Raw genomic sequence first — 12,966 nt, 5'->3', positions numbered from 1 at the left:
GGAAAGGAGACTTTCCCCACAGGAATTTTCTCAGGCCCCTTGTTACTTTTTTTTCTCAGTATTTAATGACCTCTAGTAGTATGGGTTGAAGATGTTGAAGAAAATGCAAAGGCCAGTATTTATTGCAAAAAACTGGGTTTACTTTCCAGTAAAAGAATAATTATTGGCAATACCTCGCCATTGTTAGTCAATGGTAGACTTGAGCTGAGCTGACTCTAAATTGGGGAAACTTGATTCATGCTCATACTGACTACTTTTGACTATTGTGTACAGTGCGGATTATCACCCATGTAAATTCCTGTTTACCTGTGACAAAAACAGAAATTACTGAAGAAACTCCAGACTATCAGAAGGATGTGGATGCTTTGGAGAGGGTATAGAAAAAGTTTACCAGGATGTTGCCTCGTGTGGGGGATTTTAGCTATGAAGAAAGATTGGATAGACTGGGTTTGTTTGCACTGGAATGCAAAAGGTTGAAGAATCTGTAGTGTGTAAGATTGTGAATGGCATGGAACGATGGAAAGTATGAGGCTTTTTTCCAGGTTGGAAGGGTCAATTACATGGAGTCACAAGTTCAAGGTACAAGGTTAAAAAGAGATGTGTGAGGCAGGAGGAATTGAAAAGGAGCCTATTTGAAAAGATCCCTCATGCAAGATGTTATTCGGTAAAGTTAAAGCACATGGGGTAATTGGTACACAGAATTGATTGTCATACAGGAAACAAGGAGTTGGAATCAATAAGTCTTTTTCTGAGTGCCAAGCAGTGACACTTACAATACCATGCTTGGTCTCCAGCTATTTATAAATGACCTGGATGAGGCAACCAAATGCAACATTTCCAAGTTTGTTTGGACACAAATTTGGTTGAGAATGAGAGTTACGAGGAGGGTGTTAGGAGTCATCAAGGTTATTTAGACAAGTTGAGTGAATACACAAAAACATGGCAGATATAGTACAACATGACTAAATGTGAGGTTACACACTTAATTGTGAAAAAACAGGCAGAATATTGTTTTAAGTGGTGATATATCAGGAAGTATTGAGGTACAAAGGGTGCCCTTATACACTAGTCACAGAAAGTAGACAGGCAGGTTTTGATTGGTTTTATTATAGTTGCATGTACCTAAGTACAGTGAAAAGAGTGAGGCATGCAAGGTTAAGCTACACAGGAGGTGCGTTAAGCAAGATCAGCATTAGTAAGATCAGCATTATTTGAAGTCAGAGAGGTTTGTTGAGAAGTCTAATGACATCAGAGAAGAAGCTGTTCTCGAATCTGTTGCTGCATGTGTTCCAGCTTCTGTATTTTCTGCCTGATGGAAGAGTTGGAACAGAGAGGTGCAGCAAGCAATTAGGAGGCAAAAGGTATGCTGGCCTTCATTACAAGAGGATTTGAGTTCTGACGTAAGGATATCTTAATGCAGCGAAACAGGGTTTTGTTGAGACCACACCTGGAGTATCGTATGCAGGTTTGCACCAAAGAAAGGATGTTCTGACAGTCAAACGGGGGTTTCATTCTCACATTTGTTCACAGGTCAATTTGTACGCAAGTGGGAACACAATGCAGGACAACATACAGTAGCTATTTGGAAATCCAAGTAAATTATAGCCCTGTAAGGGATTGCATTCATAGTTACAAGCATTCATAGAACATAACAGCACAGTACAGGCCCTTTGGCCCTCGATGTTGAGCCAACCTGTGGAACCAATCTGAAGCCCATCTAACCTACACCATTCCATTTTCATCCATATGTTTATCCAATGGCCATTTAAATGACCTGAGAGTTGGCAGTCTACTACTGTTGCAGGCAGTACGTTCCACGTCCCTACTACTCTCCAAGTAAACAAAACTACCTCTGACACCTGTCCTATGTCTATCACCCCTCAATTCAAAGCTATATTTTTTGTGCTTGCCATCACCATCCAAGGAAAAAGGCTCTCACTGTCCACCCTGTCTCACCCTCTGATTATCTCATTTGTCTCAATTAAGTCACCTCTCAACCTTCTCTCTGACAAAAACAGCCTCAAGTCCTTTAGCCTTTCTTCTTAAAACCTTTCCTCCATACCACGCAACATCCTGGTAAATCTCATCTGAACCCTCTCCAAAGCTTCCACATCCTTCCTGTGATGCAGTGACCAGAACTGTACACAATACTCCAAGTATGGCTGCACCAGAGTTTTGAACAGCTGCAGCATGACTTTATGGCTCTAAAATACCTCCTTAACAACCCTATCAACCTGGGTGACAACTTTCAAGGATCTTACGCACATAGACACCGAGATCTCTCTGCTCATCTACACTATCAAGAATTTTACACTTAGCCCAGTACTCTTTATTCCTGTTGCACTTTCCAAAGTAAATCATCTCACACTTTTCTGCATTAAATGCTATTTGCCCCTTCTCAGCCCAGCTCTGCGGCTTATCTGTAACCTGCAACATCCTTCAGCACTATCCACAACTCCTCCAACATAAGTGTCATTCGCAAATTTACTAACACATCCTTCTACACCCTCATCCAGGTCATTTATAAAAATGACAAACAGCAGTGGCCCCAAAACAAATCCTTGCAGTACACCACTAGTAACTGAATTCCAGGATGAACATTTCCCATCAACCACCACCCTCTGTTTTCTTTTAGCTAGCTAACTTCTGATCCAAACTGCTAAATCACCCTCAATCCCATGCCTCCATATCTTGTGCAATAACCTGTCATGGGCAACCTTGTCAAAGGCCTTACTGGAATCCATATAGTTCATTAGTTGGTTGTTTATAAATCTGGTTCTCCTTGTACTTGGATCGAAAGGTCACTTGGCATGATACTGGAGATGGCAGCATTCTATGAAGAGCTCTTAGTTGGACTGGTTCTGCATTCACTGGAATTTAGGAGATGAGAGGGGATCTGATTGAAATGTATAAAATATCAACAAGGTTCTCCAAATGCAGCAAGACCTGGACAATCTCCAGGTTTGGGTTGAAAAAAGGCAGGCAAAATTCATGCCACAAAAAACATCTCCAATTAGCAATAATCTAATGTCTACCCCTTGATATTCAATGGCTTACCTTTCGCTAAGAATAAGACTGTCTTACTGAAGCTTATTAGGTCCTAAAGCAAATGCAGGAAAAGTGTTCCAAAGAATGGTCATGGCACTCAAAATTAATTTGGTTTCTCTCCTTAGATGCTGCAGATAGGTTGAATTTCTCCAGCACATTGGTTTTATTTCAGACCCAGCATCTGCTTTAATTTGATTTTATTACAAGGAAGATGTTTCCTCTTATGGGGAGACTCGAAGTAGGAGCTCAGTTTCAGAGGTCAGTCTTTTTAAGACTGATGAGTTTTCTATTCTCTCAGAAGATTGTTGGTCTGTGGAATATTCTTCCCCTGAGATAGTGAGGCATCAGTTGATGAACATATTCATGATTGAAATAGATTTTTGATCAAGAGATATAGATGTTTATGATGCACATACAGGAACAGTGGTGTTCAGGCCAAAATCCTATCAATCATGATCTTGCTAAATGGTCTAGTTCTGCGCATAGGTTGTGTGTTCCTAAAGATTTTACAAATGTTTCAGGAAAAAATTACAAGTCAAGAGCAACATAGTCCCTTAAAGACTAATAATAGTCAATGAGGAAATAGGATGTGTGGGCATCTGAATAATTACTTAGCATCAGTATTCACAGTAGAGGAAAATGTTGTCATGTTAGATGACCCAAGAAAACTGTTGTTAAATCAGGGACTGGGAATCACCAGTTTTGATATAGGTATTACTGCAGTATTGAAGAAATTAATGACCCGAAGGAGTGACAGATCTTCAGGCTGACTGGTTTCCAAGTAAGGATTTAAAAGCAAGTACTTTATATATAGACAATGATTTCAATTAGTCTTCCAAAGTTCTCTTGACTTGCAAAGTTTTCTTTTAGTTTGGAAATTACTCAAAATACAGTTGTGACGGGGCCACATAGGACAAATGGAGAGAAACGCTTTGTTTACTAGTGAGAAGTCTAGAAGGGGGGCATGATTTAAGAACTAAAGCCAGAACTTTCCAGGGTAAAGGGCATTTGAAGTTTGGACGTCTCTCAAATGAAAGTTGATAGATGTATTATCAATTTTAGCTTTTAAATTTATAAATAATTGTTAACCAAATATGCGTAGGGATATGGGACTACAGTGTGTATATGGTGTTATTAAACAATTAAATTATCCCTATGTTGAACAACCAAGCTATCTTCATAAGTTATACACAAGATTCATACATTTGTATAGTTAAATCCCTGTATGTAATGGAATATGATTAAATCGCACAGTAGTTGCATATTATATTTTATGTGGAAGCACACTAATTGTGATATATCGATTTATTACTACCCTTACAAATTCCTGACAGATGCCCCTCAGCAGCCTGAAGAAATAGATGCTGCAATGCATGCACAAACACCTGTTACTACAAGTCCTTCTGCCTCCAGCACCACTTCATTCATGAGCAGCTCTCTTGAGGATACCACCACTGCTACTACGCCCGTCACTGACACAGAAACTGTGCCTGCCTCAGAGTCACCTAGTGTAATGCCACTCAGCCTTTTACGGTATGTGTTATCATGCTCAATCTGATTTAAAGTGATTGATTGAACTTTATTCAGAACTGTTTCATTGTTTTAGCTTAAAACTTATCGCTTTTAAGCTAAATTTGGGTGTATGTAAAGAAAATTAAATTTGGTTTTTCATTTGTTTAAGAAATTTGTGATAGGTTCTGAGCATTATTGTACACAAGTACTGAATGTTTGCAGCAATATGTGATACCCTAAGAATAGAGAAAGAAGAATTCGAGCAGTTGAAGATGGTGTCATTTATGATCATGTTCATGTTGTTCCTGTGACCTTTAATGTGAAAAGGCTTTTTTATCACTAATATTGTTCTCTTCAGTCAAATGTTCTCCAGTTATCCAACTACCACACTGCTGCCTAGTCGACGAGCACAGACCCCACCTGTTTCTTCTCTACCAACCTCACCTTCTGAAGAAGTGGGTAGACGACAGAGTCTCACTTCACCTGAATCCCAGCCCACTCGACCAACAAACCGAACAGGTACTGAAATGACTTGAGCTTAGTTTTGGTTTTGTTTCTTTATATCAGCTGCCGGTTTATAAACATCTAGAAGGGTCACAGGACTTGAAACGTTAATTTTGATTTCTCTTCACAGATGCTGCTAGACCTGCCGAGCTTTTCCAACAACTTCTGTTTTTGTTTCAGATTTACAGAATCTGCAGTTCTTTAGGTTTTCACAAACTTCTGTAGTTCACTACCTTACTTCTTGACAAGACATGAGAACTTCCTTTCCTTTAAAGTTTTGAAAACAATACAAACTTCCTGTTTTACACAGACTCCAGCAAATGCTAGACCCTAGTTTTTAGAAAGAATTAGTTGCTTCATGTCTGTTCAAGCCCCATGCATGAAGAAATAGACTGTAGATGGGAGGGGAGAAGGAAGCTTTAAAGATTTTCAAAATTTGGGAAACATTTTTTGTTATTCATGTCCAGGAAGTCGATGTCTCAACTGCACTGAGATAACCAAAAATAGTTCTTGTAAGACCTTACCAGTTAGTAAATAAGACTTTCCATGCATGGGGCTTAAAGAAGGAATGCTCTTCACCAATGGATAGTATGTATCTTGTAGCTCAAAGGTATTTAAGAGGTGTTCAGGTTGATCTTCATGCTACCACACTGCCCAAACCTCAATTACTTTCTTTTCTAGAGGCTTATTTTTCAGATTTTCCTCCTGGAAAGGAGATGGTGGCCATACCCCACCCAGCCACCTTAAAGAGTTTTGTTCTAAAGAGTTATATAAAATCTATATGACTTTTGAATGCCCTAACCAAATCTCTTCTCTGCCTTGTTTCCTGAAAGAAACAGAGTCCCAATTCTATCTTCACAATCATCATTCCTGAGACAAGGGACTTTGCTCATGAATATTTTCTGTGCTCTCAGTGCTTTCACATACATCCTAAAGTATAATGCCCAGATCTGTAGACAGTACTCGAGCTAAGGCCTCACAAGTGCAACATATTCTCCTTGTTCTAGCATTCTATTAATAGTGCTATTAACCTATCTTCCCTCTTCAATGACTTCTGTGCATGTACACTGCTCCCTCTACTGCTGCAATCCCTTTAGAATTATTGCTTGTATTTGACATTACCTCTACATGTCCTTCCTGCTGAAATAAGTCATTTCACACTTCTCCATGTTCAACTTCATCTGCCATTTGAATACTCATAAGTATTATTTCCTGTGCACCAAATAATATATTAATATACATCATTAATATATATCAGAAAAAGCACGAGTTCCAACACTGGCCCTTCAGGATTTCCACTTCCCTTCAAGCATTCACTTGGTTCGAAAACCTCCCATCAACTATTACTTTCTGCTTTGATGCATGGTGAAAGAAATCTTGTTCGTGGGCACATAAATAGACCATTTAGACTTAGCTTCCTCATTGCTGAGCATCTTCTTCAATTCCACTTTCCTGCACTGTCTCTGTCTGCCTTAATGTCATTTATGTCTAAAGTATGTCATCTCTATCTTGAATTTCCTCACTTTTGCTTGAACTGGCTCAGCCTTTTTGGATAAAGAAGTCTGAAAACCCACCATCTTCTGACTGAAGAAATTCTTCCTCATCTCAGTCTTCATTGGCCTACTCCTTATATTTGGATCATGAGAGAAGGTGACAGCCTAATAGTATTATCTCTGGACTGTTAATTCAGAGATCCAGGTAATGTTCTGGGGTGTCCTGGGAAGAGGGGCTCATGCCCGAAACGTCGACTCTCCTGCTCCTTGGATGCTGCCTGACCTGCTGCGCTTTTCCAGCAACATATTTTCAGCAATTTCTGGGGACCTGGATTCAAATCGTGCCACGGCCAGTGGTGGAAATTAAATTTGATTTTAAAAATCTGGAATTAAGAATCTGGGATAGACTAGACTCTTCTCCTCCCCGACCTCAAGGAAAGATCCTATCTACATCTACCCTGTCACATTTTCTAAGAATTTTGCAACATTGAAGGAGATCACCTCTCATTCTTCAAACCTCTGGGGAATATAGACCCAGTTTTATCAATTTCTCTTCAGAAGATATTCTGACCATCCCAAGAGTACACTTTCTGAATGACAAGTAGATACACCTTAGAGTTGTAGAGATTGCTCGCTCAGAGAATGGTACCTAAGCCCATTGTATCCACATTAGTCAAGAAACCCATTCTATTACTTGGCCCATTTTTGAGGGTGTCTGCCTCAACCACTTTTACAGGTAGAAAGTTCCAAATTTCTACCACTGTTTGGATAAAAATATTTTTCCTCATGTTTTATCTAAACCTAGGGACAGGCAATAAATGATGGACAACCAGCGATGCCCACGTCCCACAAAAACCTTCTGCCTCTTACATTAAATCTGTGTCCCATATCATTGATCCCTCCATCAAAAGAAAAAGTCTCTTCCTATATGTACTGTCTAAACCACTTTATCTACCTATCCTGATACCTTAACGAACCCAGTGTCTATTCCCTCTAAGGTCCTCGGTACTTCCTAGGATCAGACCATTTATCATATATTGTCTTGCCTTGATAAGGTGGTCAAAACTACACACTCTACTCGAGGTATGATGTCACCAAGACATAATACTATTGTAGCAAAATAATTTTTGTATTCTAATCCTCTTATAACGAAGACCAACATAACATTTGCCTTCTTCATTAATGAGCTGTACCTGCATGCTAGTTTTTATTGACTCATGGACAGTGTCATGCAGGCCCCCTTTGGATGCCAACACTTCTCAGCCCTTAACCATTATATTGGGTTTTCTACAAAAGTAGATAAGTTAACTCACTTTATATACTATCTGCTCGCTGACATAGCCTATGTAAGTCTGCTTGAAGCAATCTTGCATTTTCTTCACAGCTTACATTTGTACTAAGTGTTGTGTCTTCAACAGAAGTTGTAAATATTACTATTTAGCCCCAATTTAAAATCACTTAAATGGCTAAGATCCTAGCATTGACCCTTGTGACACCCCACCATTCTGTCACAGCCTACCATTCTGAGAACGATCCATTTGTTCCATCAGATTGGTCAAATATGATATCCCTTTCATAAATCTATGTTGACTGTGCCCAATTTTGCATACTCCGTTATATCCTTTATAGCAGATTCTAAAATTTTCCCTTCTACAAACTTCAAACTAAAAGGTCTGTAGCTCTCCCTTCTCAAATTGTGAAGTTGCATTTGGTACTTCTCCGTCTGTAGGAACCTCTTTGAAAGCGAATGCATCCGCTATCCCTGTTGCTGCTTAACTATGACACATTGGAATGCAGCTTACCTGGTCTGGGGTATTTATTAATCTTCAATCCAGTTAGATTTTCAAGAACTACCGCTTTACTAACACAGAATCATTTGGTGATCCAGAACTGTCAATCATCATTAACTGGTGCACTCTTCACGGCAAGGCTTCTACCAATCAGAGTTCACTTAACACCTAATAATACTGTTATCTCGTTTACTATAAATGTTGATTTTCCCCTTAAATTCTTGTTATAAAATGTCCTAATTGTCGGAAATATGTTCTTTCTCAACAAAACTCTTTACAGATACTAATTTCTTTTGGTTCCTCAGTTTCTCCCATTTGGTTACCTAGTACCTCTGGGAGATTTTCTATATTCTTCTTAGTGAAGGCAACCTCAAAATAATAAAATAGTTTCCCCAGTAATTCCCTTTCCTCCACTATAAACAGCCCTTGTCTACCTGAAATAGACCCATATTTGTCCTTGATAATATTTTAATTTTTACTTGCCTAAAGTAGCTTTTACAATCTGCCTTTGATTCTCGCTAGTATTCATATTCTCCTTTTCTTTCCTTTCCAGTTCCTTGGTCATTTGTATTGGATTCTAAATTGCTCACAAACATTAGGCTTACCACTTTTTCTGGCATGCTTATAAACCACTTCCTTTGATTTAATGCAGTATTTAACTTGTTGTTAGCAGTAGTTAATTTACCTTTTCCATTGGATGTTTGTACCTCAAAAGAATGTATATCTGTTGTTGACCTTGTTCGACTTTGTTGAATACCAGCCATTGTTTACCTGGGAAATCCTTGAATATATTTTCTCAGTGTACCAAAACTGACTTGCCCCTCACATCATCATAGTTTCCCTTGTTCAAATTTAAGACCTAGCTTCAGAATAAACTATATTGCATTTGAACAATGTGAAATTCTATTTAATTATGGTCACTATTTCCCAACGACTCCAGCAAGGTTATGAATCACATCTTCTTGTTCCATAATACTAAATCTAAAATTTTGTTGTTTGTTGTTGGTTGTTCAATGCATTGCTTTGGAACCTATCACATACATACTGCAGAAAACCATCCTCCACAGCCGTAGTGTAGATTAGTTTTACCCAGTCGAATTGAAGTAACCAATTTTTCTGGATTATCCAAATCATAATCACCTTTAATTTCTTGATTTCTACCATGCCCAACGTTACTTCTACTGTTGGTTATGAACATCTCTCTCCAATTTTTCTGACACTTTGCTGTTCATCAGCTCCACCCAAACTGATGGTACATGTTTCTCCCTTTGATATGAGATCATTCCTCACTGGTCCCATCCCTTATTAAGAGCATTACCTCACCTATTTTTCATCTTTGCCTATCCTTCCAAAATGAGAAATACCCTTCATTATACCCAAGTTCCCAAGCTTGGTCACCTAGTAGCCATGTGTTTCGAATAGTATTTATATCATATTACTTACATCAATTTATGTCTTAAAATCATCAATCCTCTTGTGTACTCATGCAGTTCTCTTGCATTTAGTTCTTTTATTTTTATGAGCATTATTCCGCAGTCTGATATAAATTGATGCCAGCCTTAGACCCAGCATTCTTCTAATGTCGCTTACTATCTTTTTGCTTCCTGTTACCACTTTTGCCTTCATTCAATATGAAGAAAAAAGTTTTCATCCAGAGAATGGGGGAGGGGGATGGTGACAACCTCACAATCTTTACAAATCTCAACCAAGTGCTTTCAATGTCATAATAGTCAAGAGTATGGACCTACATGGTAAAGTGGGACAAGTGTAGGTGGAGTACTTTATGGCAATGCAGCTTCAAAGGGCTGACGGACCTCTTCTGTACTGTATGTTTCTACAAGCTCCCTTTCAATTTCATATTCCCCGGTCAATCCTTTTCCAACAATTGTAAGAGATCTCTTTTTGGGAATATCCCACCTTGCTTATTGGGATAACCAATCTTCCCTGCATCAGTTCTTCAGCCACGTTTTAATTAGCTCTCCTGTTCCTGTGATTGCTAGCACATGAGATTGGGAGTAGTCCTGAGATGACCATTTCTGCTTTAACAACCCTCTTTCAAGTTTCCTAAAAGATACTGTACTGCAAGTGCTCTGTGATATATTGATGCTGATATTTGGGAGGCATCATACCATTCTCAAGTCAACTCTCGGAGAAATGCTTGTCTGTTCCCCTAACTAAAGAATTTCCTGTTCTTCTACTTCTTCCTCTCTCCTTTGACCATGTGAACTGCCCTTAGTACTTGGTTCTGACTGCACTTCTCTGAGAAAACATTATCTTCACCAGAGTCCCAAACAGACAGCTGATTAGCAAATTACATTGTCTTGGAAACTCTGTTGGCCATCTGAAAGAAGTGGGCATACTTCCACCTCCTCAAGCATGTTATTCATATGACACTCTTTCTCACAGATGGTCCGCAATGACTCCAATGTCTAATCTTCACCATGGACATCCAGTCCCTATACACCTCCATTCCCCATCACGAAGGCCTCAAAGCCTTCCACTTCTTCCTTACCCGCCGATCCAACCAGTATCCTTCCACTGACACCCTCCTTCGACTGACTGAACTAGTCCTCACTCTGAACAACTTCTCTTTCCAATCCTCCCACTTCCTCCAAACCAAAGGAGTAGCCTTGGGCACCCACATGGGCCCCAGCTATGCCTGCCTCTTTGTCGGATATGTGGAACAGTCCATCTTCCGCAGCTACACTAGCACCATCCCCCACCTTTTCCTCCGCTACATCAATGACTGTATTGGCGCTACCTCGTGCTCCCACGAGGAGGTTGAACAGTTCATCCACTTTACTAACACCTTCCACCTCGACCTCAAATTTACCTGGACCGTCTCAGACTCCTCCCTTTCCTTCCTAGACCTCTCCATTTCTATCTTGGGCGACCGACTCAACACGGACATTTACTATAAACCGACCGACTCCCACAGCTACCTAGGTTACACCTCTTCCCATCCTGCCCCCTGTAAAAACACCATCCTATATTCCCAATTCCTTCGCCTCCGCCGCATCTGCTCCCAGGAGGACCAATTCCATTACTGAACAACTCCTTCTTCAAAGACCGCAATTTCCCCTCAGATGTGGTCGATGATGCTCTCCACCACATCTCCTCCACTTTCCCTCCTCCGCCCTTGAACCCCGCCCATCCAATCGCCACCAGGACAGAACCCCACTGGTCCTCACCTACCACCCCACCAACCTCCAGATACGTCGTATCGTCCTTCGTCATTTCCGCCACCTCCAAACAGATCTCACACTAAGGGGAGGGGAGGGAAATATATCCTATCAGCGTTCCAGAAAGACCACTCCCTCCGCCGCTCCCTCGTCAGGTCCACACCCCACCACAACCCAACGTCCACTCCTGGCACCTTCCCCTGCAACTGCAAGGAATGCAAAACTTGCGCCCACACCTCCCCCCTCACTTCCTTCCAAGGCCCCAAGAGATCCTTCCATATCCGTCACAAATTTATCTGCACCTCCACACACATCATTTACTGCATCCGCTGCACCCGATGTGGCCTCCTCTACATTGGGGAGACAGGCCGCCTACTTGCGGAACGTTTCAGAGAACACCTCTGGGACACCCGCATCAACCAACCCAATCGCCCCGTGGCTGAGCACTTTAACTCCCCCTCCCACTCCGCCAAGGACATTCAGGTCCTTGGCCGCCTCCATCGCCAGACCATGGCAACACGATGCCTGGAGGAACAGCGCCTCATCTTCCGCCTAGGAACCCTCCAACCACAAGGGATGAATGCAGATTTCTCCAGCTTCCTCATTTTCCCTCCCCCCACCTTATCTCAGTCCCAACTCTCAGACTCAGCACCGCCTTCCTGACCTGCAATCTTCTTCCCGACCTCTCCGCCCACCCCCTCTCCGGCCTATCACCCTCACCTATCGCATTCCCAATGCCCCTCCCCCAAGTCCCTCCTTCCTACCTTTTATCTTAGCCTGCTTGGCGCACCAACTTCATTCCTGAAGAAGGGCTTATGCCTGAAACGTCGATTCCCCTGCTCCTTGGATGCTGCCTGACCTGCTGCGCTTTTCCAGTGACACATTTTTCAGCTCTGATCTCCAGCATCTGCAGTCCTCACTTTCTCCACAATGACTCCAGTCACTGCTCAAGTTCTGAAACTTGTGCAATTGATAACACCTCTTGGAGATGGATCTGAAAAGAGAGTAGGGGGAGTTAGGTTGGAAGTTAGAATGTAGGACGAGAAGATTAGTAATCTCAGGATTGCTATCGGTGCCACGGGCTGTGAGACTAGGAATAGAGAGTGAGTACAGTTGAACACGTAGCTGCAGGGCTGGTTTGGAAGGAGGGCTTCAGATCTGTGGATCATTGGGATATGATCTGGGGAAGGTCGGACATGTACAACCTGTCCTCCTTGTACCTGAACTGCAGGAGCACCGATATCCTGGGCAGGAGGTTTGCTAGAGCTCTTCGGGAGAGTTTAAACTAAATTAGCAGATGGGTAGGAACCGGAGCTATGGATCAGATGATGGAGTAGGAGCAAACAGCCAGACACAGCGAGCAGAGAGTCTGTGAGGAGGGATAGGCACCTGATAGGGCAAAGGTTTGATGGGTTGAGGTATGCCTATTTTAATGCA

At 41.4% G+C, this 12,966-nt stretch overlaps 1 protein-coding gene across 1 annotated transcript in view; it reads left to right on the top strand.

The window, feature by feature from the left end:
- Positions 1–12,966, top strand: part of herc1 (HECT and RLD domain containing E3 ubiquitin protein ligase family member 1) — a 445,291-nt gene that overhangs the window by 217,668 nt on the left and 214,657 nt on the right. The window contains exons 39-40 of the mRNA XM_060853924.1: positions 4,383–4,581; positions 4,919–5,079. Of these exons, the coding sequence (XP_060709907.1) occupies positions 4,383–4,581; positions 4,919–5,079 (360 nt within the window). The remainder of the gene's footprint in view (positions 1–4,382; positions 4,582–4,918; positions 5,080–12,966) is intronic.

The sequence above is a fragment of the Hemiscyllium ocellatum genome, chromosome 42 (genome assembly GCF_020745735.1).
Source record: "Hemiscyllium ocellatum isolate sHemOce1 chromosome 42, sHemOce1.pat.X.cur, whole genome shotgun sequence".
Lineage (NCBI taxonomy): Eukaryota > Metazoa > Chordata > Chondrichthyes > Orectolobiformes > Hemiscylliidae > Hemiscyllium > Hemiscyllium ocellatum.
This window is presented reverse-complemented; position numbering and strand designations above follow the sequence as displayed.